At 42.1% G+C, this 25,631-nt stretch overlaps 1 protein-coding gene across 1 annotated transcript in view; it reads left to right on the forward strand.

Moving 5' to 3' along the window:
• Positions 1-10,494, forward strand: part of LOC122540860 (uncharacterized) — a 52,933-nt gene extending 42,439 nt beyond the window's left edge. The window contains exons 3-5 of the mRNA XM_087981355.1: positions 2,348-2,452; positions 4,640-4,738; positions 8,433-10,494. Of these exons, the coding sequence (XP_087837481.1) occupies positions 2,348-2,452; positions 4,640-4,738; positions 8,433-9,518 (1,290 nt within the window). The 3' untranslated portion in view covers positions 9,519-10,494. The remainder of the gene's footprint in view (positions 1-2,347; positions 2,453-4,639; positions 4,739-8,432) is intronic.
• The last annotated feature ends 15,137 nt before the right edge of the window (positions 10,495-25,631 follow it).

Here is a 25,631-nt window from a genome sequence, read left to right on the forward strand (position 1 = left end):
AGCTCAGTCAATAGTGATACTACTGATCCACTTATAGCAATGGACTTTGAAGCACCACATCTAGAATTCACTCTATTTCCTTGCCACCCTCAGTGTAGCATCCAAATTACTGTTGAAAATGAAGAACTAATTTGTTAGCTGGATAGGGGTGAAAATGGTAGGAGGTGATCAACAAGAGGTTTCTATGCTGCATTAATATAGTGGCAGAGTCTCAGGATAAGAGGCCATTTATTTAGGACTGAGATAAAGAGAAATCTCTTTCCTTTAAGGATGTGAATCCTGTACCCCAGAGGACTTCGAATGCTTTAATATCTTTAGAGCTGAGAAGGGGTCTTTGCTGTCTCATGGAATCAAGGAAGATAGAAAGTAGGCAGTGAATAACATAAGAACTTAAAGGATAAGTGGGTTATTCAGCCACTCGAAACAGCCCAATCATATGCCACCTTAATGGTTGCCTCAACCTCATTTGACTGTCTGGCCCCATAGATTTTTGCCCTTGTAGATTGAAAATCTATCTAACTTAGACTTGAATGCATTCAATGATCCAGTATCCACTGCTCTTGGTTATAGAATTCCTGAGATTAACAACCTCTGAGAGAAGAAATTCCTGCTTGTCTTCATTTTAAATGGGAGAGGCCTTATTTTGAAGACTCTTCGTTCTAGATTCCCCCGTGAAAGGAAACATCTTCCCAGCAGTGCTACAAGATTGTCCAGCAATAAGCACTGTAAGGCAACAGCAGATGCATAGAAGTGAAAGGAACAAAACAAATATGGAATACTTATCAGCAGGGTAGTTCTAAAGGGAAATGAAAGGGGAATTGTGTTACAGGCTGTGGGTTGAGCAAGGAAGTTGTAGTAATATAGGCTTCATTGCAGAGGTTTAACTAACTTTGTGTTGCTGGTTGGCAAATTAGGAATATCACTGAAGAAAGCATAGGAAACAATAGGGAAGCTAGCGGCAAGCCAAGGCTAAACAAAGTCTCACTCCTCCACCCTATGCTCCACATGCACTCACTCTCACTCTCTCCACATGCGGACTCTCTCTTTCTCTCCTTACAGACCTTGGAATAGAAGCAGGGATAAACTTGCAGAGATAAATAGCGTTTGACTCCTTGTCAAGGCAAGAGTGTCTATTGCATGTCCTTGATAGCTTTGAATTCTTGCAAGTTAGAAAGGAAAATGAAAGGTTTTCAGCTGCTACCAGATGAATGGTTTTGTAAAACGTGTCACAGCTCTGGTAATCTGAAATGAAACAGAATGCAGCATGTCTGTCAGCTTCTGGGAAGAATAGAGAAATTGATGTTTTAGCTGTGACCCCTTCACTAAAACTGAATAAAATTGCAGGTAAATAATCTTTTACAAGTAATAAAACAAGAAGAATGAAGGATCAAACAGAGAAGTCATTGGGTCTAATTCAGCTCCTTTTCTTTGTCATAAACAGCCAGTCCAGCTGAGAGTGCCATGGAGTCGGCCGGCTTGGCCGTGTGCCCGTGGAGTCGGCCGGCTTGGCCGTGTGCCCGTGGAGTCGGCCGGCTTGGCCGTGTGCCCGTGGAGTCGGCCGGCTTGGCCGTGTGCCCGGTGGAGTCGGCCATATTGAGTATGTAGCCCGTGGAGTTGGCTGGCTTGGCCATGTGCCCGGTGAAGTCGGCCATATTGAGTATGTAGCCCGTGGAGTCGGCCGGCTTGGCCGTGTGCCCGGCGGAGTCAGCCATATTGAGTAAGTAGCCCATGGGGTCGGCCTGACTCACTGGATTTATTGCCTGTCTACATGCTACCCCTAGGTGGTGTAATGCGAAGTTGGTTGGAATCATCTGCACTAACAGTCATCAATTCTATCCTGACAGCATCCCTTCATACACCCACTTGTCATCCAGAATCAAATGCTCGATGAGTGCAAATTTCCACTAGTTATATATTGGGAAAGTCAAAACCATTATTTTTGATCTTTGCTCCAAGCACTGTTCCTGAGCTATCAAATTCAAACCTGGCAACATTCTGAGACTAGGTTAATTTGTTTGCAACCTTGGTTTCAGATTTTATCCTGAGGTGAGTTTCCAATCTCCTAATCATGCCACCACTAATACCACTTTTATAATATCATCCAATTTCATCCCTGTTTCAGCTCATCAGCCAAAATCTTCATCTATTCCTTTGTCACCTTCATACCCAATTATTCCAATTGGTTCTTCACCTCACTACTCATTTCCAATTTGCAGCTACTCGAACTGTGTGGTAATGTACTGTCTGTGTCTAACCACTGGAATCTACATCTACAGTCAAAACCAAGTAGGGTAGTTGGAAGAAGGACTGATGCATGAACTGAGATGCTCCAATTCTTGTGTTGCAGGTACCTGAATTAAAATTTCAAGTTAATGATGCTGAGGAGAAGGATTCGTGGCTCAGAGCCCTGAATGAAGCCATTGAAGAAGCCAATAACAAAGAGTTTGATCAGGTGATTGTTCTCAGTTTCATTGTATTATTCTATACTGATGAGTTATTTTAGTATCAGTTGGTGGCTCAGTGATTAGCACTGCGACCTCACAGCACAAGGATCCTAGGTTCAATTCCATCCTCAGGCAACTGTTTGTGCGGAGTTTGCATATTCTCTCCATGTCTGCATGGGTTTCCTCTGGGTGCTCTGGTTTCCTCCCACAGTCCAAAGATGTGCAGGCCAGGTGAATTGGCCATGCTAAATTGCCCATAGTGTTAGCATTAGTCAGAGGAGGTGTTGTTTGCTCTTCAGAGAGTCGGTGTGGTTTTGTTGGGCCGAAGGGCCTGTTTCCACACTGTAGGGAATCTAATCTTCTATTAAGATGCGGTTTTAGGTGCCAACAGGCCCTTGGAGAGGTTTGAGTTAATCCAGGGATAACCTGGATTTGTAAAATGCAGATCATGCTTGACTGATCTCACTGAATACTTTGATGAAGCAACTGAAAACGTTAGAGAAAGTAAGGATTGTAGATGCTGGAGAGATCAGAGTCGAAGGGAGGGCAATGTAAATTTCTTTACATTTTAAGAAAACATTTGAGAAAGTTCCAAAATAAAAAGCTGGTTCACATAACTGAGGCTGATGGAATAGGAGGAACAATGTCAACTTGGATAAACGAAATGGCTTGGGAAAGAAAGCATTGAGTCATGGCAGTTGGCTATTTTTCAGACTGGAGGACGGTGCAAACTTGTGTACCCCAAGGGTAATTGCTGGGACCACTGTTCACGCTGTACGTAATTGAGTGGATATTGGGCTATGGAGTCAGTCTTTTGTCAATGATACCAAGCATGGAGGTGTAGCTGATAGTGTGGGTAATAAGAACCAGGATGTAGATAGGCTAGAAAATGGGCAAACAAGTGGTGAATGGAAATTAGTGCAGCACAGAGTGAAGTGAGGCATTTTGGCAGAAGCAATAGGAAGAGGCAATGTAGGCTTAATGGCACAGTTCTGAAGAGTGTACAGGAACAAAGAAACCTTGGAGTCTGTGTGCATTGATCTTTGAAAGTGAGAGGACATATTGAAAGAGAGTTAGCAAAGCATTTTGGCTCTTGAGCAAAATAAACATATAAGATATTGAGACGGAAGGCAGGGATGTTGTACAAAGCTTTATAAAGCTGTGGTTCGGCCACAGCTTGACTATTGCTTCCTGTTCTTTTTGTCACAGTTTAGGAAGGGTATGAGGGTTCTTGAGAGGGTGCAGAGGAAAATTACCAGAATGGTTCCAGCAACACAGGATTTTAGCTGGAAAGAAAGGATGGAGAAGGTGAGATTGTCCCCCTTGGAAACAAAAAGATTGAGGGAAAATTTGATCAATTTGCACAAGATTAGGATTAAGATAGACAGGGATGGACAGTTACTACTAGCTGATGGTACAAGGGCCAGGAGATGCAGACTTAAGATTTTGTGCATTGGGGGAAAATGAGGAAGAACACTTTTACACAGTGAGTGGGAATGACTCAGAGATTGTTGCCCACAGAAGTGGCGGAAGCAGAAATAAGCAGTGATTTGGATTCTGTGTTATCACACCAGCCTATATCACATCAGCCAAATCTTGGTTGGTAACATGAAGCTCAAGAACTTAGTGTACGATGATATCACTGACTAACCCAAAATTATTACAGGTTTCATGAGTAACTGCAACCTACATGAATGTAGCATGACAGCATGATGTGATTCCAACTTCATGGCTTGTTTATATATAGATGATGTGACATTAATGTGTAATGTTGGAGCTGCCACTGTCTATTTAGTAATTAGTTAAAGTAGGGAATCCATGTACAACAAAGCAAACTGTGAATCTCTTGGTGAAAGTTGTTACTACGTAATACACAATAATCATCATGGTTCCATCAAGCAGCATTTCATTGGCTCTTATTAAATTCCTGATTTGACCCATCTTTCTTTGATGAAAGGCACCCAAGATTTTCAATGCCTTGTGCAGTGAAGAATCATAAACCCAAAGTTACGCTGATGCCTGAAGCAAGACAATACATGAAGTCTTTATTGGATTTTCTTTGTTTTGATTCCTGTAACAAGAAGTGGATCAGATTTCACTTTGTGTGTCAGGAATGTTCTGCCAGTTCTCTGAATGCTTTATTGCAACGTTAATCAATATGAGGATTAGTTGTTAAGCAGTGTGTTTGTGTCCAGGTTACAGTGGATGAAAAGAGTTCTCTGGATCACTTAACACGTAACAGAGCAAAAATAAACCACAGCCGAAGACCACCAACAAGGCAACATCGGAAAGAAGTAAGTCATTAAACAGCTTCTTTGAGAAAGTGACCAAATAGGTGGATGAGGATAAAACAGTTGATGTGGTGAATATGGATTTCAATAAAGCATTTGATAAGGTTTTCCACGGTAGGCTATTGCAGAAAATAGGTGGCATGGGATTGAGGATGATTTAGCGGTTTGGATCAGAAATTGGCTAGCTTTAAGAAGACAGAGGATTATGGTTGATGGGAATGTTCATCCTGGAGTTCAGTTACTAGTGGTGTACTGCAAGGATCTGTTTTGGGTCCACTGCTGTTTGTCATTTTTATAAATAATCTGGATGAGGGTGTAGAAGGGTGGGTTAGTAAATTTGTGGATGACAGTAAAGTTGGTGGAATTGTGGACAGTGTCTTTCCTAAAGACACATCTTTAGGAAAGACGTGGAAGCTTTGGAGAGGGTGCAGAGAAGATTTACCAGGATGTTGCCTGGAATGGAGAGGAAGTCGTACGAGGATAGGTTGAGAGTTCTCGGCCTTTTCTCGTTGGAACGGCGAAGGATGAGGGGTGACTTGATAGAGGTTTATAAGATGATCAGAGGAATAGATAGAGTAGACAGTCAGAAACTTTTTCCCCGGGTACATCAGAGTGTTACAAGGGGACATAAATTTAAGGTGAAGGGTGGAAGGTATAGGGGAGATGTCAGGGGTGGGTTCTTTACCCAGAGAGTGGTGGGGGCATGGAATGCGCTGCCCGTGGGAGTGGTAGAGTCGGAATCATTGGCGACCTTTAAGCGGCATTTGGATAGGTACATGGATGGGTACTTAATCTAGGTTAGAAGTTCGGCACAACATCGTGGGCCGAAGGGCCTGTTCTGTGCTGTATTGTTCTATGTTCTATGTTCTATGATGTTGCAGGTTACAGAGGGACGTAGATAAGCTGCAGAGCTGGGCTGACAGGTGACAAATGGAGTTTAATGCGGAAAAGTGTGAGGTGATTCACTTTGGAAGGAGTAACAGGATTACAGAGTATTAGACTAATTGAATTCTTGGTAGTGTGGTTGAGCAGAGAGATCTCAGTGTCCATGTGCATTGATCCCTGAAAGTTGCCACCCAGGTTGTTAAGAAGGCGTACGGTGTGTTAGCGTTTATTGGTAGAGGGATTGAGTTTCGGAGCCATGAGGTCATGTTCTAACTGTACAAACACTTGGAGTATTGCATACAGTTCTGGTCGCTGCATTATAGGAAGAATGTGGAAGCTTTGGAAAGGGTGCAGAGGAGATTTATCTGGATGTTGTCTGGTATGGAGGGAAGGTCTTACGAGGAAAGGCTGAGGGACTTGAGGCTGTTTTTGTTACAGAGAAGAAGGTTGAGAGGTTAGCATTCCCTTTCCATTTATAAAGTGTGGTCAAAGCTTACCGAAAAGGGATTGAGGTCCCAAGTAATGGTTTATAAGTGTATTAAGAGTCAATAGTTTAGACATGCTCCATGAGTTAAATATAATAAGGAAGTTATTTGACTGTTAACAGGTTAAAGTAGGTTGTTTACCATGCCCAAATAAGATAAAAGGATTAATGGTGCTGCCGGTCTCTTATGTTTTCCATGTTCTCAAGCAATTCAAGGTCTTAGCTGTAGCCAGCACAATTCCCTTAGGCACTCCTTCGTCTCTCCTCTTTTCAAACTTCTCCAAAAGGATGAGGCTGAATTTTATTTTCACTTTTAATTTAGTTTTGTAGATTTATTCATGTAACTGCCCCAGTATTTGTGGTTTCCTTCACTTCAATCTCAGCAGATCTTTCTCCTCTTTCCAATAATTTTGCTGCCATTTATGCCACATCATATGGCATGGGAGGGCATCTATGGAGAACTGTTCTAGTCTCTGAGAGTTGAGTGAATTTCACACGAATATTGTCTGCAGTTTTGGGCGTCGTATCTCAGGTAGGCCATACTGGCCCTGGAGCTTGTGCAGAGGAAACTCACGAGAATGGTTCCAGGAATGAAAAGCTTAACCTATGAAGAACATTTGAGGACTTTGAGTCTATACTTGATGTAGTTTAGAAGGATGAAGGAGGATCTAATTGAAACTCTTAGAATACTGAATGGCCTGGACAGAGTGGATGTTGGCAAAATTGGAGAGAATAGGACCTGAGGACACAGCCTTAAAATAAAGGGAAGACCTTTTTATGACAGAGATGAGGAGAAACCTGTCCAGCCAGAGAGTGGTGAATCTATGGAATTCTTTGCTACAGAAGGCTGTGGAGCTTAGGTCATTACGTGTACATTAGAACCTCAATTATCCGAACGAAAAGGGCGGGGAGTATTTTGTTCGGATAAACAATCTGATCATAAACAATCGGTATTTTATGAGTGCTGGTTATCCGGCAATGCATGCCATAATGCTGTTGAACCAATAACTGATCTATTGTAAGCAAGTGGTAATTTGTGTGTCAGTTATCAAACATTTCTTGGTTATCTGGCAATGCACACCACAATGCCATTTAATTGATAACTGAATGCTGAGTTGCCTAATGCCTTTTTTACAGGACCTTGAAATCTTGTTTGGATGATCTGAAATTCAAATAATTGATGATCATATAATAGAGGTTGTATTGTATTTAAGCTTGAGATAGATAGGTTCTTGAGTATCAAGGGGATCAAGAGTTCTGGGCTGAAAGCGGGAGAATGGGGTTGAGAAATCTATCAGGAGAAAGTGAGGACTGCAGATGCTGGAGACCAGAGTTGAAAAGTGTGGTGCTGGAAAAGCGCAGCAGGCCAGACAGCATCGGAGGAGCAGGAGAATCGACGTTTCAGGTATAAGTCCTTCTTCACGAATGAGGCTGGTGTGCCAAGCGAGCTGAGATAAAAGGTGGGGGGGGGAATTTGAGGGAGGGGCGCTGGGAATACGATAGGTGGAAGCCGGAGAGGGGGTGGGGGCGGAGAGGTCAGGAAGAAGATTGCAGGTCAAGAGGGCGGTGCTGAATCTGGGGGTTGGGACTGAGATAAGGTGGGGGAGGGGAAATGAGAAATCTACATTCATCCCGTGTGGTTGGAGGGTTCCTAGGTGGAAGATGAGGCGCTCTTCCTCCAGGCGTCATGTGGCCAAGGTCTGGCAATGGAGGAGGCCAAGGACCTGCATGTCCTTGGTGGAGGGGGAGTTAAAGTGTTCAGCCACGGGGCGATTGGGTTAGTTGGTGCGGGTATCCCAGAGGTGTTGCCTGAAACGGTCCGCAAGTAGGCGACCTGTCTCCCCAATGTAGAGGAGATCACATCGGGTGCAGCGAATACAGTAAATGATGTGTGTGGAGGTGCACGTGAATTTGCGACGGATATGGAAGGATCCATTGGGGCCTTGGAGGGAGGTGAGGGGGGAGGTGTGGGCGCACGTTTTGCACTTCTTGCGATTGCAGGGGTAGGAGAAATCTATCAGCCATGTTTGAATGGCAGAGCAGACTCGATGGATTGAATGGCTTAACTTCTGCTTTTATATCTTATGGTGTCCAGGAAGTATGACTTCTGACAGATGCAATCTTGTTGCTGTGAAACACTATTTAAGTCAGGTAGCACCTGTCAACCCACACCTGATACATCAACCCCTGTGTTGTCACCACATATGCTACTTTACTTTTTCCTTTCTTGCTGTGCAGCTTTTATTTTGTTGCTGATGGTTTTGTTGAACTGATCTCTCACAAGGGTAAAGAATAGCAAAATGTTCAAAGGTTATTTTTATATCCTAGGTAGCCAGTGCTATGTCCAGTGGAATACAGAGACTAGAACTTGGTGCTCAGACTCTTATTATTGAAGAATCGACAGATGAAGCGCAATTGAAAGAAAAAGTCAGTGATCAAGCCAAGAAGAATAGACCTATCCTTATGCCTAAAGCCAGATGCACTAATGCAAAAAGCAATGATGCATTAGAAATGAAGGAAGAAAGTCCACTAACTGAGGAGGGAGAAGGACCATCAAACCAGGAGCCATTGGACAAAGCCAAAGAGGGTCGGGGGGCCGAGGAGGGAGAGGGTCGGGGGGCCGAGGAGGGAGAGGGTCGAGGGGCCGAGGCGGGAGAGGGTCGGGGGGCCGAGGCGGGAGAGGGTCGCGGGGCCGAGGCGGGAGAGGGTCGGGGGGCCGAGGCGGGAGAGAGTCAGGGGGCCGAAGAGGAAGAGGGTCGGGGGGCCGAGGAGGGAGAGGGTCAGGCGGCCGAGGAGGGTGAGGGTTTGCCAGCGAAAGAAGGAGAGGGTCCACCAGCCGAGGAGGGAGAGGTTGGAAAGCTATCTTGTACCAGAGAAACGATTTCTGATCTCCTCAAAAATGAAGGTGAGTCTGATTTTCAAACAAAAGCATCTACAGATACAAATGAAATGGAGAAACAACAGTCTGAAACCAACAGTAATAGTTCACTAAACAGGGCAAATCTACTACGGGTGAAATGTGCTTCCTTGGGAGATATCTTATCAGAATCCAAGCAACAAGTAATAACAAAACAATTTGATACTTATGGCAACCTAAAGAACACAAATGTGGAAAAAATGGAAAGTAGTATAGCTTTTGAGCTAAAAGTAACAAGGGAACTTCTCCAGCAAGTCTCTGGGAAGGACGCAGCTGTTGAGCAACGTCTTCAGAGCACCACCACCCAAGACAATTGGTCAACCAGGAGTGCAGCACGCTTGTTGAACGATGCTATGGCTAAATGGTCAGAAGCAGACAAAGTCTTGCAAGAACTTAAAGATTTAAAGGAATTATACAAGAAACCTGAGACTCTCACTTCAGAGGAAAGAGAAAGACGTAAAAATCTGTTGACTTTCTACAGGAGGAGTGTGCCTTAGCCTGAATTTGTAATATGCAGGAATGGTGGTTCAAACTGGGTGCTTGGTAAGTTGCAATATGAGTATTTTGGATCAGGTCTCCTGCATTGTTAAATTTCTTTGGAGAGATAGGGATGAGTTCTGTTTTTTGTGTTAAAGTGAACATTTTGCACAGATGGCTGAGATGCTTCACAATGAAGGAACAGTTTTCTTTTAAAAAGGCAGTTTTAAGCTGGAATTGTACATTTGCAATTCCACACTGCTGCCCTTGTCAATTGCTTGACAATTCTTGAAATTCAGGCATTTTGCACAAAACCAGTATTCGCCTTTTAGCTAATGAGCTTCCTCCAGTTTGCTGTCCCTGTCTTGCTTTGAGCCGGTTGTTTTCAAGCCTCTGGCTTTCCTACTGTATTTTAAATTTTAAATAAAGTGATCGCAGGGGAAATAGACTTTGTACTATATGCATCAAACTGGTTAACAGTTTATTACAGATTGTTGCAGTAGTTAGTGAAATTGATATTGTCAGGTCAGTGAGAGAGAGAATGTTGGTGCTTGTCTTGTGAAAGAGACAGGTAGAAATGTCCAGAATTGACCACAATTAAAAGGAAATTAAGTGCAACATTCTGTGATCATTGAAATGTGAATGTAGCATCACTGATATATTTTTAACCAGTCAGTATTTGAGTTGCCATAAATATTAACTGTATTTAGATTAACTGTATTTAGATTAACTGTATTGTCCAGATGAGACGTTTGTATTTCTGTGAACTCATGTTAAAATACTTCTTACTGCCAGTATTAATATTTATGCAAAAAACTAATATGACTTTGCCTTAGTATATACCCAGTGGAATTTTTTTATATATCCTGCCTATTAGCCCAGGCTTATTGCTTTATTTATACTTTAACCGTGTTTATACTTTTCTGTAACAAGGGATTCATGCTGTTGACTAGCATGAAGCACTTCACAATAAAATGACATTCTATTCACTTGCAATCTGTGTTACATTTATTTCACTCATTTCAAATGTGTTGAATTTTAATCACTTTCACACTGCTGGAAATTAGTATAAATTGTTCAATGTAGTCACTTGATTTTGACCCCATTTCAAACACTGCACTGTTACATGTTCCCCCTTGTCTATGCCCTGGCCAGAGATAGTTGAAACTCGAAGGTCAGGTTACAATTTTCTTCAGAATAATCAGTCAAACAATCCCATAGCTTCTACCCTTTGGAACTGAAAACGAAGCTAGCTACTTAATGTGTTTGTTGACTTGTGAGTGGGATGCCACTTGCAATATTAAATGTTCATTCTACTTCTCACAGATCAAATAGTCTCCAGGTACAGAGTAAAGTTTGCGTTACTCTATCCCAGTAATATATTTTATCCTCAACTTCAAAACTGCTTAGTATGAATGTTTCCACAATTTTCCCTCATAACTGAAACCCCTTCTGGCTTTTCTGCTCTTTTGCCCTTATCCTCACACCAATTGCTGCATCCATGCCCAGGACTCTATCATCCAAGACACTCCTGTATTCAAAGCCTTGATAGCTTATCATCCCCTTCACAACTTACCTTGAATGGTACTACTCATCCTCTGTCTCTGGAAGAATTCTGTGCAGAGGTCCCTCACCAGTGCCTTCTTAATGCATTACATGTCTTCCACCATCTCCACAGACCCACCCAACAGTTGTCTCAATTCTGCTTTCAATCCACTTGTCTTTGCAAGGATGCTGTATGAGGATAGAGGAAATAGAGTTGCTTGGAGGGTAGAAGGCACAGGATAGGGCTACGAAGGAAAACTGGAATGAGTTGTGTTCCATAAGGGACTTCTTTTGGCTATTTTTGCTTGTAATTACAGAAATAATTCCAAATTGCAGGGCAATGTTATAATTTGCTGATGACCAAATAATTGGATGGAGAATGATGTGACACTTCAGGTGGGTATGGGGATGCAATTTAGCAGAAGGAGAACGGGGAGATTACACAGCTAGAGAGGAAACAAGCTCACAGGAGTGAGATTGGGAAGGTTAAAACTTAACAGAAGGTCAGGGGCAGATTAACAGAAGGGGAAGTCCAAATCTCATTTGCAGATCTTTGGCCACAGGAGGCAGGGGACAACATCCCCAAAACAATGAGATCGGACAGTGGTCCCTCACAGCGCCAGGAAGCCAGATTCAATTCCAACCTTGGGCAACTGTCTGTATGGAGTTTACATGTTCACTCTTATATGTGTGAGTTTCCTCCAGGTGCTCTGGTTTCCTCCCACAGTCCAAAGATGTGCAGGTTAGGTACATTGGCAATGCTAAATTTCCCATAGTGTCAAGGGATGTTCAGGCTAGGCCTTGGGGAGGTGCAGGGTTACAGGGAGAGGGTAGGGAGATGGGACTGGATGGGTTGCTCATCAGAGGGGTGGTGTGGACTTGATGGACTGAATGGCCTACTTCCTGTGGGGATTCAATGATTGGGATCTAAAGATTTGTTGGACTTTCTTCCCTTTCGTTCTTTGCGACTTCTCTGGCTGATCAGTAAGAAGTGACTGTATTCACAAATCCTGACCATGTAATTGTGTGCCTTGCAGGATGGACTTCTTTCAACAAGCTCCGGTGAGTACTGACTTGTTCTGTTACTTATCTTCGGATCCAAGGTATTTCTTTGTGCAAATACTTTGTTTTGATTAGCTCGTGGGAAGACCTAGTTATGTACAATCTGGCTTGTCATTGTTAAAGCTTAATGTTAAAGGTGAAACCTGACTTGTGTCAACAAGCCTGCCCAAATGAGACAGCTGCACTGGCTGACACCAGCAAACCTGGCCAGTATTAGCAAATGGGGCTGAACTCAAAGCCCACCATTTGTGGTTGCTTTTTTGTCCCCTGCAAACTTATCAGATGTGCACATTCTCCTCATTCTGAGGCAAAGTCAATGAGCTGATGGTGTGTGAACTGCTATGTGTTATAGCTCATTTTATGTTTTAAGCATGTAATCCTGGTGAGGGCAGTTCCATTGTGGTACCTGTAGTGCTACATTGGTAGCTGCAATAAATGGGCACTAGTGAGTGCATGAAGTTTCTGATGCATTGGATTCCTGGCATCCAACCTCCTGTGTGACAGTCCTCTGCAGTGACAAGCTTACCATGCTCTCTCTCACTCATGAGAGCATAAAGCATTGTGTAGATAGAATGTAACAGATCATTCATCCTCTTGCAGCACTGGATCTATCCCTGAGCACTAACCTCCATATCATCCTATATTGAGACTGCCTTTGTCAGTCAGTATAGCCTCTAGGTGTTCTTCCAACCTCCTGCTTGTCTATCCTGATTCCAGCATCTGCAATTTTTTTGTCTCTAACATTGTCAGTCAGCATTGCCTCTTTCATAAGCGAAAGAAATTCCCTTCCTTATAGCCTTCAGGGATCCTCTGTCATGTTGCTGTCATGTAGTGCCAGATTTTTGCCTGGTCTCTGAAATTTTCACTGTGAGTGTGGCCGATGAGCAGAGGGTTGTGAGGGTAAATGCTGTCCAAGTGCCTTTTAAATATAGCACCTGATGCCCTGACAACTTCAGAACTTCAAACTACGTAACATTTGGAATTTACCCAAACCTAAATATGTAAAAACATGTGAAGAATGGAATCTCACAGAAAAACCCAATCCTGAGCAGAAAACCTTCCCGTCTATACACTGACCTCCACAGAGTCGAAAAAAAAAGTTACTCTACTCCCATGTACATGCCTTTATGACCAGAGGAACATTTCTCTCTGTCCAATTTAAAATGCTTTCAAAATCCGAAAAGACACTGCCAAATCAATTTTAACCTTCTGAATGCCCAGAGAAAGCAGCTAAATCTCTCCTCCTAATTTAACCCTTTGAGTCCTAGTACCCCTTGGATGGATCTGTGCTGCACTCTTTTCAATATATTCTTGAAGGTGTGGTATCCAGAACTGTACATAGATATGATTTCACCTGGGCTTTGTACACCTGTAGTAAAACATCCTATCTTTTATATTATAAGATCGATAAATCTTATAACACATTCCATCCAGTGTGTTGGTTATTTGAAAGTGACTAGTGTCAGCTAGTGCCTTCTATATTTTAGATGTAGATGTTCCTCCTCATTTACCCTCTTTTTACCAATTCTTTTAAATCTATAACATCGCATTACTAATGAAGGAAACAGTTTCTCCCTATTTTCTCTCCCAATAAACTTTTATCGTTTTGAATATCTCCATTAGCTCTCTCTTTAACCTTTTATCAAGGTATTTGCTCAGGATGGGAGGGGGTGAGGGGTGGAGGCAAGGCAATGGCCTAACTGTGTTACCATTAGACTACTAATCCAGAGAGTCAGATAATATTCTGGACACCCAGGTTCGATTAGTAGATTGTGAAATTTGAATTCGGTAAACAAAACCTGGAATTAATAGTCTAATAATGACATTGTTGATTGTCAAGAAAACCCCATCTGGTTCACTAATGTCGTTTAGGAAAGGAAACTGCCGTTCTTACCTGGTCTAGAGTAGACAAACAGGAGGCTGCAAGAGCACAGCAAGCCAGGCAGCATCAGGAGGTGGAGAAGTCGAAGTTTTGGGTATAATGCTTCTTCAGAAATGGAAGTGGCAGTAGGGGAGCTGCAGATAAAAGAAAAGGGTTGTGGATGGGGAAAGAGGTGGAGTGGTAAGTTAGTGAAAGGTGAATACAGATGGTATGACCTGGTAGATGGAAAGGAGGAATGAATCCAGTTGGTAGCTGGAAGGAGGGGTTGGTAGGAGGAATGGATGGGAGGAGGTGGGGCTGGCATGGGAGTCAGGGGATCGGTGGGAAGGTTATTTGAAATTTGAGAAGTCAGTGGTATGTCCTCCGGGTTGTGGGCTGCCCGGGCAGAAGAGGAGGTGTTGTTCCTCCATCTGCACTCCCCCTTCCCCCACCTCCAATCCTGAAGAAGGGTGATACCCAAAACATTGACTTCTCCATCACCTGATGCTTTCTGGCTTGTATCCTCTTTCAACCCTCTGCTTGTCTAATTTGGACTCCAGCATCTGGCAGTTTTTTTGTCTCTTAAGTTCTTATCTGATCTGGCCTATATGTGACTCCACGCGCATAGCAATGTAATTGCTTCTCAACTACTCTTTTGAGCAATGAATGCTAGCCAAGCCAACAGTGCCCAAATACTGTCAACAACCTGCTGTAGTAGCCATAGTATTTATGATTGATCCGGTTCAATTTCTTGTCAGTAGTAGCCAATAGGATGGTGATAGTGGAGGAATTCAGTGATCGTAATTCAGTGACACCTTTGAATGTCAAGTAGAGATTCCTTTATTGGTAATTATCATTATGGCATGTTTGTTACTTTTCAACCAAAATATGGATATTGTCCGGGTTTTACTGTATATGAATACAGACTGCTTCAGTGTTTTGAGAGTTATGAATGGAACTGACTGCTGTGTAATCATCTTCTGGAATAGAGTGGTACTGGAAAAGCACAGCAGTTCAGGCAGCACCCGAGGAGCAGTAAAATCGATGTTTCGGGCAAAAGCCCTTATCTAGTTTGGTAATCATCAGCAAACATCCCCACTTCTGACTTTATGCAGAAGGGAGGTCAATGATGAAGCAGCTGAGGGGCGGTTGGGCCTAAGAAAATGCCCCAAGACACTCCTGCAGCAGTGATCTGGGACTGATGTGGTTGGTCGTCTTAAACCACAACTATCTTCCTTTCCAACCTATGAACAATTCTCCTCTGATTCCTATTGGCTTCAGTTTTACTCAGACTCCTTGAGCAATTCTCCAAATTCTGCCTTTATATTGCTCTGACCTCACCTCTAGATTTGGACCAAAGGAGCAGAATGGCATTGGCAGAACTTGAACAGAATGTCAATGAGCAAGTTATTGCTGCAGAGCTGCTGGTAGATTGTCGATGTTCCCTTCTACCGCTTTGGTGATGATTCTGAGGAGGAAATGGGTGGGGATCGTTCGCCAGATGAGATTTGACCTCCTTTTTGTAGAGTAGGCAGACCTGGGCAATTTCTACATTGCTGGGTGGATGCCAGTTGTGTTGCTGTACTGGAACAGTTTGGATTGGAGTGCAGTAATGCTGGAGCACAAGTCTTCAGAAGTATTACCGGAATAGTGTCAGGATCTATTGACACTGCAGTATTTGCTCTTTCCAACCATTTCTGGTGAGTTGAACCAGTTGATGATTGACATCTATAATGCTGGGGACTTCAGGAAAGACAAATCATCAAATTGGTCTTTGAGGTGCTTGCAAGAGTTTCAACCTTGACTTTTGCACTAAAGTGCTGGACTTCCTCAGCATTGGGAATGGGAATATTTGAGGAACCTACTACACAGGCTTGTTTAATGATCCACCATTATCCGTGGCTAGATGTCGCTGGTCAACAGTGTTAATCTGGTTGGTAGTTGTGGCATTACTTATCTACGCACTTCAAGTACTGCATTTGCTATTGAGCATGTGCCTGATCGTGTGTTGTAGCTTCAGCAGTTTGTTACCTCATTTTTAGGACTTCATTGATCCACAGTAAGTAATAGTAGAGAAAGCAAAAAGATGAGTTTATGGATTGTGTTGGAATACAATTCTGCTGGTCGTGATGGCTCACAGCACCTCATAAATGCCCAGTTTTCAGTTGCTAGGTCTGAGTCTCAGAATCACAAATTGTTATAGCACAGAAAGAGGCCATTTAGATCATTGCGCCTGCACCATCTTTTCAAATGAGCATCATTACCTACTGCCAGTTTCCTGATTTTTCTGCATATTGTTGCAAACTATTTTTTTCCAAGTAATCATTCAATGCCCCTCTGCAATACCTCAATTGAACCTGCCGCCAGCAAATTTCAAGTTAGTATATTCCATGCCCTAACTACTTATTATTTCAAAAAAGATTTTTATTCATATCACCCTTGCTTTGTTTGCACATCTCTTAAAATCTGTGCTGCCTTGTTCTTGTCTCTTACATGAGTAGTAATGGGTTCTTCCTAGCTATTCTATCAAGCCCACTCATGAATTTGAAAACCTGTTATAAATCTCTCAGCTGCCCTGTCTCCAAAGAGAACAGTACTATCGTGTTCCAACTATTCTCACAGCTGAGGTTTCTCATTCCTGGAATAAAAACTGACATTGCTAAAAAATCTCAGCAGGTCTGGCAGCATCTGTGGAAGGGATGTTTCTGGTCCAGTGACCCTTTTTCAGAACAGGCCCTTCTTTTGGAATTCCACATTGTTTTTATGGTTTACAATTCTTTCAAGTTTCATGTTATTTTCAAACTTTGACATTGTCCCCTGCATTAATATATATTCAGAAAAGCAATAATCCCAGTAACTACCCTGGGTAGTTCACTACAAACTTTTCTCCAGCTCAAAAAGTATTCGCTGACTGTTACTGTTTCCTTTCACCCAACCAATTTTGTATTCACATTGACACTGTTCCTTTGATACCATTATCTATAACTTTGCTCATAAGTTTGTCGTCACAGTTAATCTTATTTGGAATGGTGATAGTGCCACACAAGATGGTGGACAGTGTCATCTGTCTGAAGACAGAACTCAACAATGACTATGCAGTGTAAACTCTTGCCTCAACTGCCCTATATATATATATGATGTTGCAGATCTTTAAAATCATGAAGGGTTTGAACCCAGGAAATAAATAAATAGTTTCCAGTAGACAAGAAATCATTAAGCAGAGGATACAGAACTAAGATGATGTTAAGAATCCAGAGAAAGTATATTCCTGTCAGGGTGAAAGGATAGGGAATGCTGGATGACTAAAGAAATTGAGGGTTTGGTTAAGAAAAAGAAGGAAGCATATATAAGGTATAGACAGGATAGATCGAATGAATCCTTCGAAGAGTATAAAGGAAGTAGGAGTATACTTAAGAGGGAAATCAGGAAGGCAAAGAGGGGACATGAGATAGCTTTGGCAAATAGAATTAAGGAGAATCCAAAGGGTTTTTACAAATATATTAAGGACAAAAGGGTAACTAGGGAGAGAATAGGGCCCCTCAAAGATCAGCAAGGCGGCCTTTGTGTGGAGCCGCAGAAAATGGGGGAGACAGCAAATGAATATTTTGCATCAGTATTTACTGTGGAAAAGGATATGGAAGATATAGACTGTAGGGAAATAGATGGTGACATCTTGCAAAATGTCCAGATTACAGAGGAAGAAGTGCTGGATGTCTTGAAACGGTTAAAGGTGGATAAATCCCCAGGTGTACCCGAGAACTCTGTGGGAAGCTAAAGAAGTGATTTCTGGAGCTTTTGCTGAGATATTTGTATCATCGATAGTCACAGGTGAGGTGCCGGAAGACTGGAGGTTGGCAAACGTTGTGCCACTGTTTAAGAAGGGCGGTAAAGACATGCCAGGGAACTATAGACCGGTGAGCCACTTGGTGGTGGGCAACTTGTTGGAGGGAATCCTGAGGGACAGGATATATATGTATTTGGAAAGGCAAGGACTGATTAGGGATAGTCAACATGGCTTTGTGCGTCTGTCTTACAAACTAGATTGTGTTTTTTGAAGAAGTAACAAAGAAGATTGATGAGGGCAGAGCGGTAGATGTGATCTATATGGACTTCAGTAAGGCATTCGACAAGGTTCCCCATGGGAGACTGATTAGCAAGGTTAGATCTCATGGAATACAGGGAGAACTAGCCATTTGGATACAGAACTGGCTCAAAGGTAGAAGACAGAGGGTGGTGGTGGAGGGTTGTTTTTCAGACTGGAGGCCTGTGACCAGTGGAGTGCCACAAGGATCAGTGCTGGGTCCCCTTTTTGTCATTTACAAAAATGATTTGGATGCAGGCATAAGAGGTACAGTTAGTAAGTTTGCAGAAGACACCAAAATTGGAGGTGTAGTGGACAGCGGAGAGGGTTACCTCAGATTACAACAGGATCTGGACCAGATGGGCCAATGGGCTGAGAAGTGGCAGATGGAGTTTAATTCAGATAAATGCGAGGTGCTGCATTTTGGGAAAGCAAATCTTGGCAGGACTTATACACTTAATGGTAAGGTCCTAGGGAGTGTTGCTGAACAAAGAGACCTTGGAGTGCAGGTTCATAGCTCCTTGAAAGTGAAGTCGCAGGTAGATAGGATAGTGAAGAAGGCATTTGGTATGCTTTCCTTTATTGGTCAGAGTATTGAGTACCGGAGTTGGGAGGTCATGTTGCGGCTGTACAGGACATTGATTAGGCCACTGTTGGAATATTGCGTGCATTTCTGGTCTCCTTCCTATCGCAAAGATGTTGTGAAACTTGAAAGGGTTCAGAAAAGATTTACAAGGATGTTGCCAGGGTTGGAGGATTTGAGCTATAGGGAGAGACTGAACAGGCTGGGGCTGTTTTCCCTGGAGCATCGGAGGCTGAGGGGTGACCTTATAGATGTTTACAAAATATTGAGGGACATGGATAGGATAAATAGACAAAGTCTTTTCCCTGGGGTTGGGGAGTCCAGAACTAGAGGGCATAGGTTTAGGGTGAGAGGGGAAAGATATAAAAGAGACCTAAGGGGCAACATTTTCACGCAGAAGGTGGTACGTGTGTGGAATGAGCTGCCAGAGGAAGTGGTGGAGGCTGGTACAATTGCAACATTTAAGAGGCATTTGGATGGGTATATGAATAGGAAGGGTTTGGAGGGAAATGGGCCGGATGCTGGCAGGTGAGACTAGATTGGGTTGGGATATCTGGTCGGCATGGACGGGTTGCACCGAAGGGTCTGTTTCCATGCTGTACGTCTCTATGACTCTGTGACTCTATATGGATTTCAGCAAAGCAATTGACAAGACCCCACATGGGAAAATTAAAAGCACATGGGATCCATTGTAACATAGCAAATTGAATCCAAAATTGGTTTCATGGTAAGAGACAGAAGGCAGTGATGGAAGGCTGTTTGAGTAACTGGAAGCCAATGTGCAGTGGCATATCACAGGGATCAGTGCTGATCATTTATTGTTCCTGATAGTCATAAATGACATAGATGAGAATGTCGGGGAGGGGTTGATAAGTAAGTTTGCAGATGGCGCTAAGATTGACTGGTGGTTAATAGTGAGGAGGAAAATCTTAGGTTACAGGAAAATAGGTTGGGCAGAACTGTGGCAAATAAATTTCAGGGCTAAATTCTATGAGGCAGTGCACTTTGGAAGAAGTAGGACAAGGGAATGGCAGGACACTAGGAATCTCAGAAGAACAGAGGATTCCTTGGCTGCTTGCCCACAGGCCTGTGAAGGCAGTAGGACAGGTTAATATGGTAATTAAAGTATATGGAACACTACCTTTTTCAGTCACAGCATATACATAAGAGTAGGGATGTCATTGTTGGGGTAGTTTACGTAGGTTTGGTTGGGCCGCAGCTGGAGTACTGTGTGCAATTCTGGTCACCACGCTATGGGAAGAATATGATTGCACTGGAGAGGGTACACAGGAAATTCACCAGGATGTTGCCTTGGATGGAGCATTAATTTCAAACTGACAGTTAAGAGGCTTAGGGGGATTTCTGGAGAATATTTTTACCCAGAGGGTGATGAGATTCTGGAATGCATTACCTTGGGGCCGGGTAGTTGAGTTTGGAAACCTCATAAAATGATATTTAAAAAGTACCTGGGTGACTTGAAATGTCACAACATTGGGTGGGTGTGCTGGCTCAGTGGTTAGCACTGCTGCCTCACAGCGCCACGGACCCAGGTTCGATTCCAACCTCGGATAACTGTCTTTGCGGAGTTTACACATTCTCCCCATGTCTGCATGGATTTCCTCTGGGTGCTCCAGTTTCCTCCCACAATCCAAAGATGTGCAGGTTAGGTGAATTAGCGATACTAAATTGCCCGTAGTGTTCAGGGATGTGTAGGTGAGGTGCATTAGGTAAATGTTGAGGGGAATGGGTCTGGATGGATTACTCTTCAGAGGGTCAATTTGGACTTGGCCCAATTGGCCTGTTTCCACACTAGGGATTCTATGAATCAATGAATTCAAGGCTATGGGCCAAGTGCTGGACGATAGAACTAGTGTAGAATTAGAGTTAGTTTTTTTTGTCGGTGCAGACACGATGGGCCAAGGAATCATCAATAGAGTCAAACGTCAATGACAGACAAATGAATTGGATAAATGAAGAAACTCTGTTGAACAGCAAGTGGGTAAGGATTTAGAATGCATTGTCTGATTAGCGTTGTGGGAATATTCATTAGTAATCCTCATAAAGAGACTGGAGAAATTGTTGCATAAAAGACCATAAGACATAGGAATGGAAGCAAAGCCTTTCAACCCATCGAGTCCACTCCACCATTTAACCATGGCTGATGGGTGTTTCAATTCCACTTACCTGCACTCTCCCCATAGCCCTTAATTCCTTGCAAGATCAAGAATTTATCACTCTCTGACCAATGTGCCAGCCTGCACTGCGTTCCGTGGCAATGAACCACAGCCATTCTCCGGTTGAAGAAATGTTTCCCCGCCTCCGCTCTAAATTGACCCCCTTTAGTTTTAAGACTATGCCCACGGGTCCCAGTCTCCCTGCCCAACGGAAACAACTTCCCAGCTTACGCCCTTTCCAAGCCATGGATTATCCTGTAAGTTTCTATTAGATCTTCCCTCAACCTTCTAAACTCTAATGAATACAAACGCAGGATCCTCAGCTGATCATCGTACGTTAGGCCTACCATTCCAGGCATCATCCGTGTGAATCTTTATAATACAGGTATTTAAGTGTCAGGAGTGGGACTAACTGGATTATTCTGAACAAGCAAACACAATAGGCTAATGATCTCCTGGTCTCAGCTATTCATTGAGGGATTCAGGAAATATATAGCATAATGATCGGAATATAAACCAAGGAGTAGATCAGGTGAGGAGCACTGTTGTATTTAAGAGGAAACTAGATAAAGACTTGAGGGAGTAAGGAATAAAGGATGTGTGAAAAGGGTTTAAGATTAGGTAGGCTGGGAGGATTCACATGCAGAGCACAAACAACAGCGTAGACTGCAATGATTAAGCATTTGATTCGGAAAGCTCCTAATTCTACATAAATAGCACTGTTGCATACAGTAGGCTGATGGGAAGTGGTTTTCAGTACAACGCGCATGATTTGTGATGAAGCTTCACTGCACTGAAACGTAATGAGAGTTATCATGTGCTCACGTTGTTCAAACCATCATTGTGCCCATATAAGGAATTCATCAGATATTGATGCTGAATGCTGACAGAAATCTTGGCTTGATTAGTGGTATTTGCAAGGAGAAGTTAAGAAGTATAAATAACCAAGAACCAAACCCTTACCACAGGAAGCTGTAGAAATAGGAACAGCTTTTCCTGTAAATTCTCAATGTGTTACTCACATCATAAGCAACGGAACTATAAGTTAAACTGCAAATTCTGGAAAGATGGGCAATGAATGCAAAAGCAGACATCAGTTTTCACAATTTTCTGGATGTTAAAGCCCATTTGACTTTGAGGGGATTTTGAACAATAAAAGGCTAAATATAATCTGTGGCAGGAATGGATGAGCCCATGCTTTAAGCTTGATCATTACTGTTTAGTAAAAGTCTGAAGCCCTGTAAAGGTTACAACATCGTACTGCTATTTTGCTGCTTTGCTCAGATGCTCTGACATATCAAACAAGCCCAGTTCTAAACCTTAGCTGCAGCAAAACAGGTGTTTACTGAGCAATGAGGTATTGGCAAAACAGTTTGGGTCTGAGAGTAACTGACATCACTGAATGTGGTCTGGTGACAACTGACATTATTGTTTAAGGTCAGAGGGCAACTGACATCACTATGGGGCTTGGAGGTAACTGGCAGCACTGTATCAGGTTATGGGGTAACTGCAGTTTTAAGGTAATGGAGTTCAGGGGTACCTGGAAGCACTGTATGGGTCTGGAGATAACCAACATCACTTTGAAGTTTAGGGGCAATTGACATCACTAATGTCTGTAGGTAACTGGTAGCACTGTATGGAGTTTGAGGGTACCTAATAGCACAGTAGGAAAATTGATTAACTCAATTGGCTGGATTACTGGTTGCAATGCAGAGTGATACCAACATCATGAGTTCTATTCTTTTACGAGCTGAGGTTACTCATGAAGGACCCTCCTCAGACTTTCTCGTTACCTGAGGTGTGGTGACCCTCAGGTTAAATCATCACCAGATGTCTCTCTCTAATGAGAAAGTTGCCGTATGATTTGGAATGTCTATTGTTATGATATGGAAACAGACAGCCTAACCAAATCAGCCTTTTACCTGAATTTGCAATGCAGTAAGATTAAACTGTTGAAGACCCCCATTGGTTTTGAATAAACTTCAAGACTTTTGAATAGCCAATCCCTGACTTGGTGAAGAATTGATTCCAGACACCAGTTTTGTATCTCAAGCAAAAAGGCAACTATTTATTAAATACATAATAATTTAGTAGAGGAAGTATGAAGCAACAAGGTAAACTGATTGTCTCTGCTTTAAACACAAAACATTTGTTTTCAGTCGCCATTCACACAAAAGACAGACAGAGAGACAAATAAACTCAATTAGGGGATAAATTTTTAAAAAGCTGGCTAGATTACTTAAATGGCTTTCAAGTTGCATTGTTTCACAGGCCTAGATGTGGACTTCTTAGTTGCTTTTCTGGAATTACTGATTAGACCCTATGACTCCATAAATAGCGGCAGACAGTCTAAAAGCAAAGCAAGGATCACCTTCTCAGTTCATTCAGAGAAAAGCAGTAATACTTCTCACTCAGCTTTCTGCTGTCTAGGCTTCCAGAAGCTAATGTTGCAGATGAGGCAGAAAGCTTTTAAAACTTCATGAAGTGTCCTTAACAGCCAAGCTCATCTCCCCAGAAAGCATAGTTTAAGGAAAATCTTCAATTCTGATTCCAATCTGATAGACTGATATGTCTTCCCAAGGCAGCAGTTACCATTCAGCAACTACCATCTGCTTGAATATAGGGTCTCTTCTAGACTTGGTGCATCTAATTCCAAGATACTGACCTCATTAATAAGCAACTTCTGCGATCTGTTCAAACACAATGTTCTTCCAATGCTGTGTCTGTCGGAACCCTTTTAATCAAGAATGAACCTGCAATTAACCTCCAGGCCTGACCTCACAAACAAACAAAAGCTTATTTGGTCTGCTCTTGTTACGACAAGCTGTTTCACAAAGTACACAAGTCATCTTCAGCTCACAATTGCCAGTTCATTGCTTAAAACCAAAAGTTGTAAAATAATAACCATAAAAAGAATGAAAAAGCATTTGGGTTCTGAAATGTCTCCTCCTTCAAAACATGAAACATCACTTTGTAAGAATTGTTTTTCATGACAAGGTTAGTAACATTTAAATAACAAACAATGCGAAAAACCCACAGCTGTTCATTCTCCCTCCATGCAGATTCTTATTCGTTATTTAGCTTTCTTGATTATATTCTTAAATTTATAACAATGTATGTTTGGGATAAGGCATCAGTAATTACATTTTATTTCCTGGAAATATGTGCAATTTTAATGTTAAACAACTTTAAATCTAAGCTTCCTCTGAAAAACCTTAGAGTCTTATCTCTAAAACAATTTATAAATTTCAGGAGATTCTGGGCTGTAAAAATGACAATTTCCAAGTGTCCACTTTGAATATAAACTTCAAAATGGTGAAGAACTGTGAACACTGGCAATGCTATCTTTTCCTATTGTTGAATACTTCTCTTGACGTCTGTTCAATTTCTCTGAAAAATAAGTCACTGGCTTCTCCATTTCAGTCTCATAATTCTGTAAGAGTACTAGTCTAATTTTAAAATCACTAGCGTCTACTGCTAATTTAAATAGTTTGTTAAAGTTAGGTACAGTTAATACAGGTTTACTAATTAATATTACTTCTAGCTTGTCAAAGATGGCCTGGCATTCTACAGACCATGCTATCTTTGTTTACTTATGTAGCAAATTAGGTACAAACGTTTGCACATTCCCAAGAACCTCATGATCTCCTGTTTTGTTCAAGGGATGGGAAAGTCAATTATAGCTTTTATTTTTGCTGTTTCAGATGACATCTGTCCTTGTTCCACAACATGACCGACAATGTAGACTGTTCCTTCAATGTAGTACATTGTATTCCAAGTAAACCTCACAATTAGGCACTTCAGTTATAACCCTATTCATTAATCGTTGAAATGTGGTTTGGGTGTTCTTAAATCCAAATGGCATAACTCAAAATTAGTACAAATCCATTAAGTGTGACAAATGTGCAAATTTCCTTAGCTCTCACTGTCAGCGGTACTTGCCAATTTCCTTTTTAAGAAATCAAGTTTAGGTAAGAGTGATGCACCACCAACTTATCAATGCAGTTTTCTAGGCTGGTAAGAGGTTATGAATCTATCTTTGTGACTGCATTCACTTTCCTATAGTGTACACACAATCTAATTGAACTGTCTCATTAAGGATCCAATAATACAGGAGAATTCCAATTACCCTGACTTGGTTCGATCAATTGGTTGTTCAACATGTATTAAATTTCCTTTGTTACTTGGCCTGTTGCACAGGTTTAACTAATACAGATTTTGTTTTATCGGGTCCAAATTACATACATCTAATTCATGCTCGATTAATGGCGGAACAATGGAATTAGGAGTGGGAGTAGGCAATTTAGCTCTTCTAGTCTGCTATGCCATTTCACATGATCATGGCTGATCTTATCCTGGTCGCAACTCCACTTTCCTGCTTGGTCCCAATAACCCTTTATCCTGGTTTTCATCAGAAACATACCTATTTCTTTCTTGAATCAGTTGATTGATTACGCCTCCACTGTACATTGGGGCAGAAATCCACAGATTCACAACCCTTTGAGAGTAGAAGTTTCTCCTCATCTCAGTTTTCAACTTCTCACTCTATATTTGTGCTCCATCCAAGTGTATATTTACAAATTCTAAGTTATTTTCTAAGCAGTCTCACTATATCTCTGTTGATCTTTCTCCAGACATGAAAATGTGGTGTCTTAATTCTCTAAATTTGTTAATCTGACAGTAGGAAGTTAACTTTGGGCATTGTCCAATTCTCTCTGGCTGTCATTCTTCTTTCTTATAATCCTCCTCTACTACACTTTCTACTTGACAGCGCCGGTGTATTCTCATTGTCTTCTCTACAATACTACTTTTTTCTACATGTTCATG

This window comes from Chiloscyllium plagiosum, unplaced genomic scaffold (assembly GCF_037043375.1).
Source record: "Chiloscyllium plagiosum isolate Xiang-an unplaced genomic scaffold, Cpla_swu_hap1 HiC_scaffold_39, whole genome shotgun sequence".
NCBI classification, from domain to species: Eukaryota; Metazoa; Chordata; class Chondrichthyes; order Orectolobiformes; family Hemiscylliidae; genus Chiloscyllium; species Chiloscyllium plagiosum.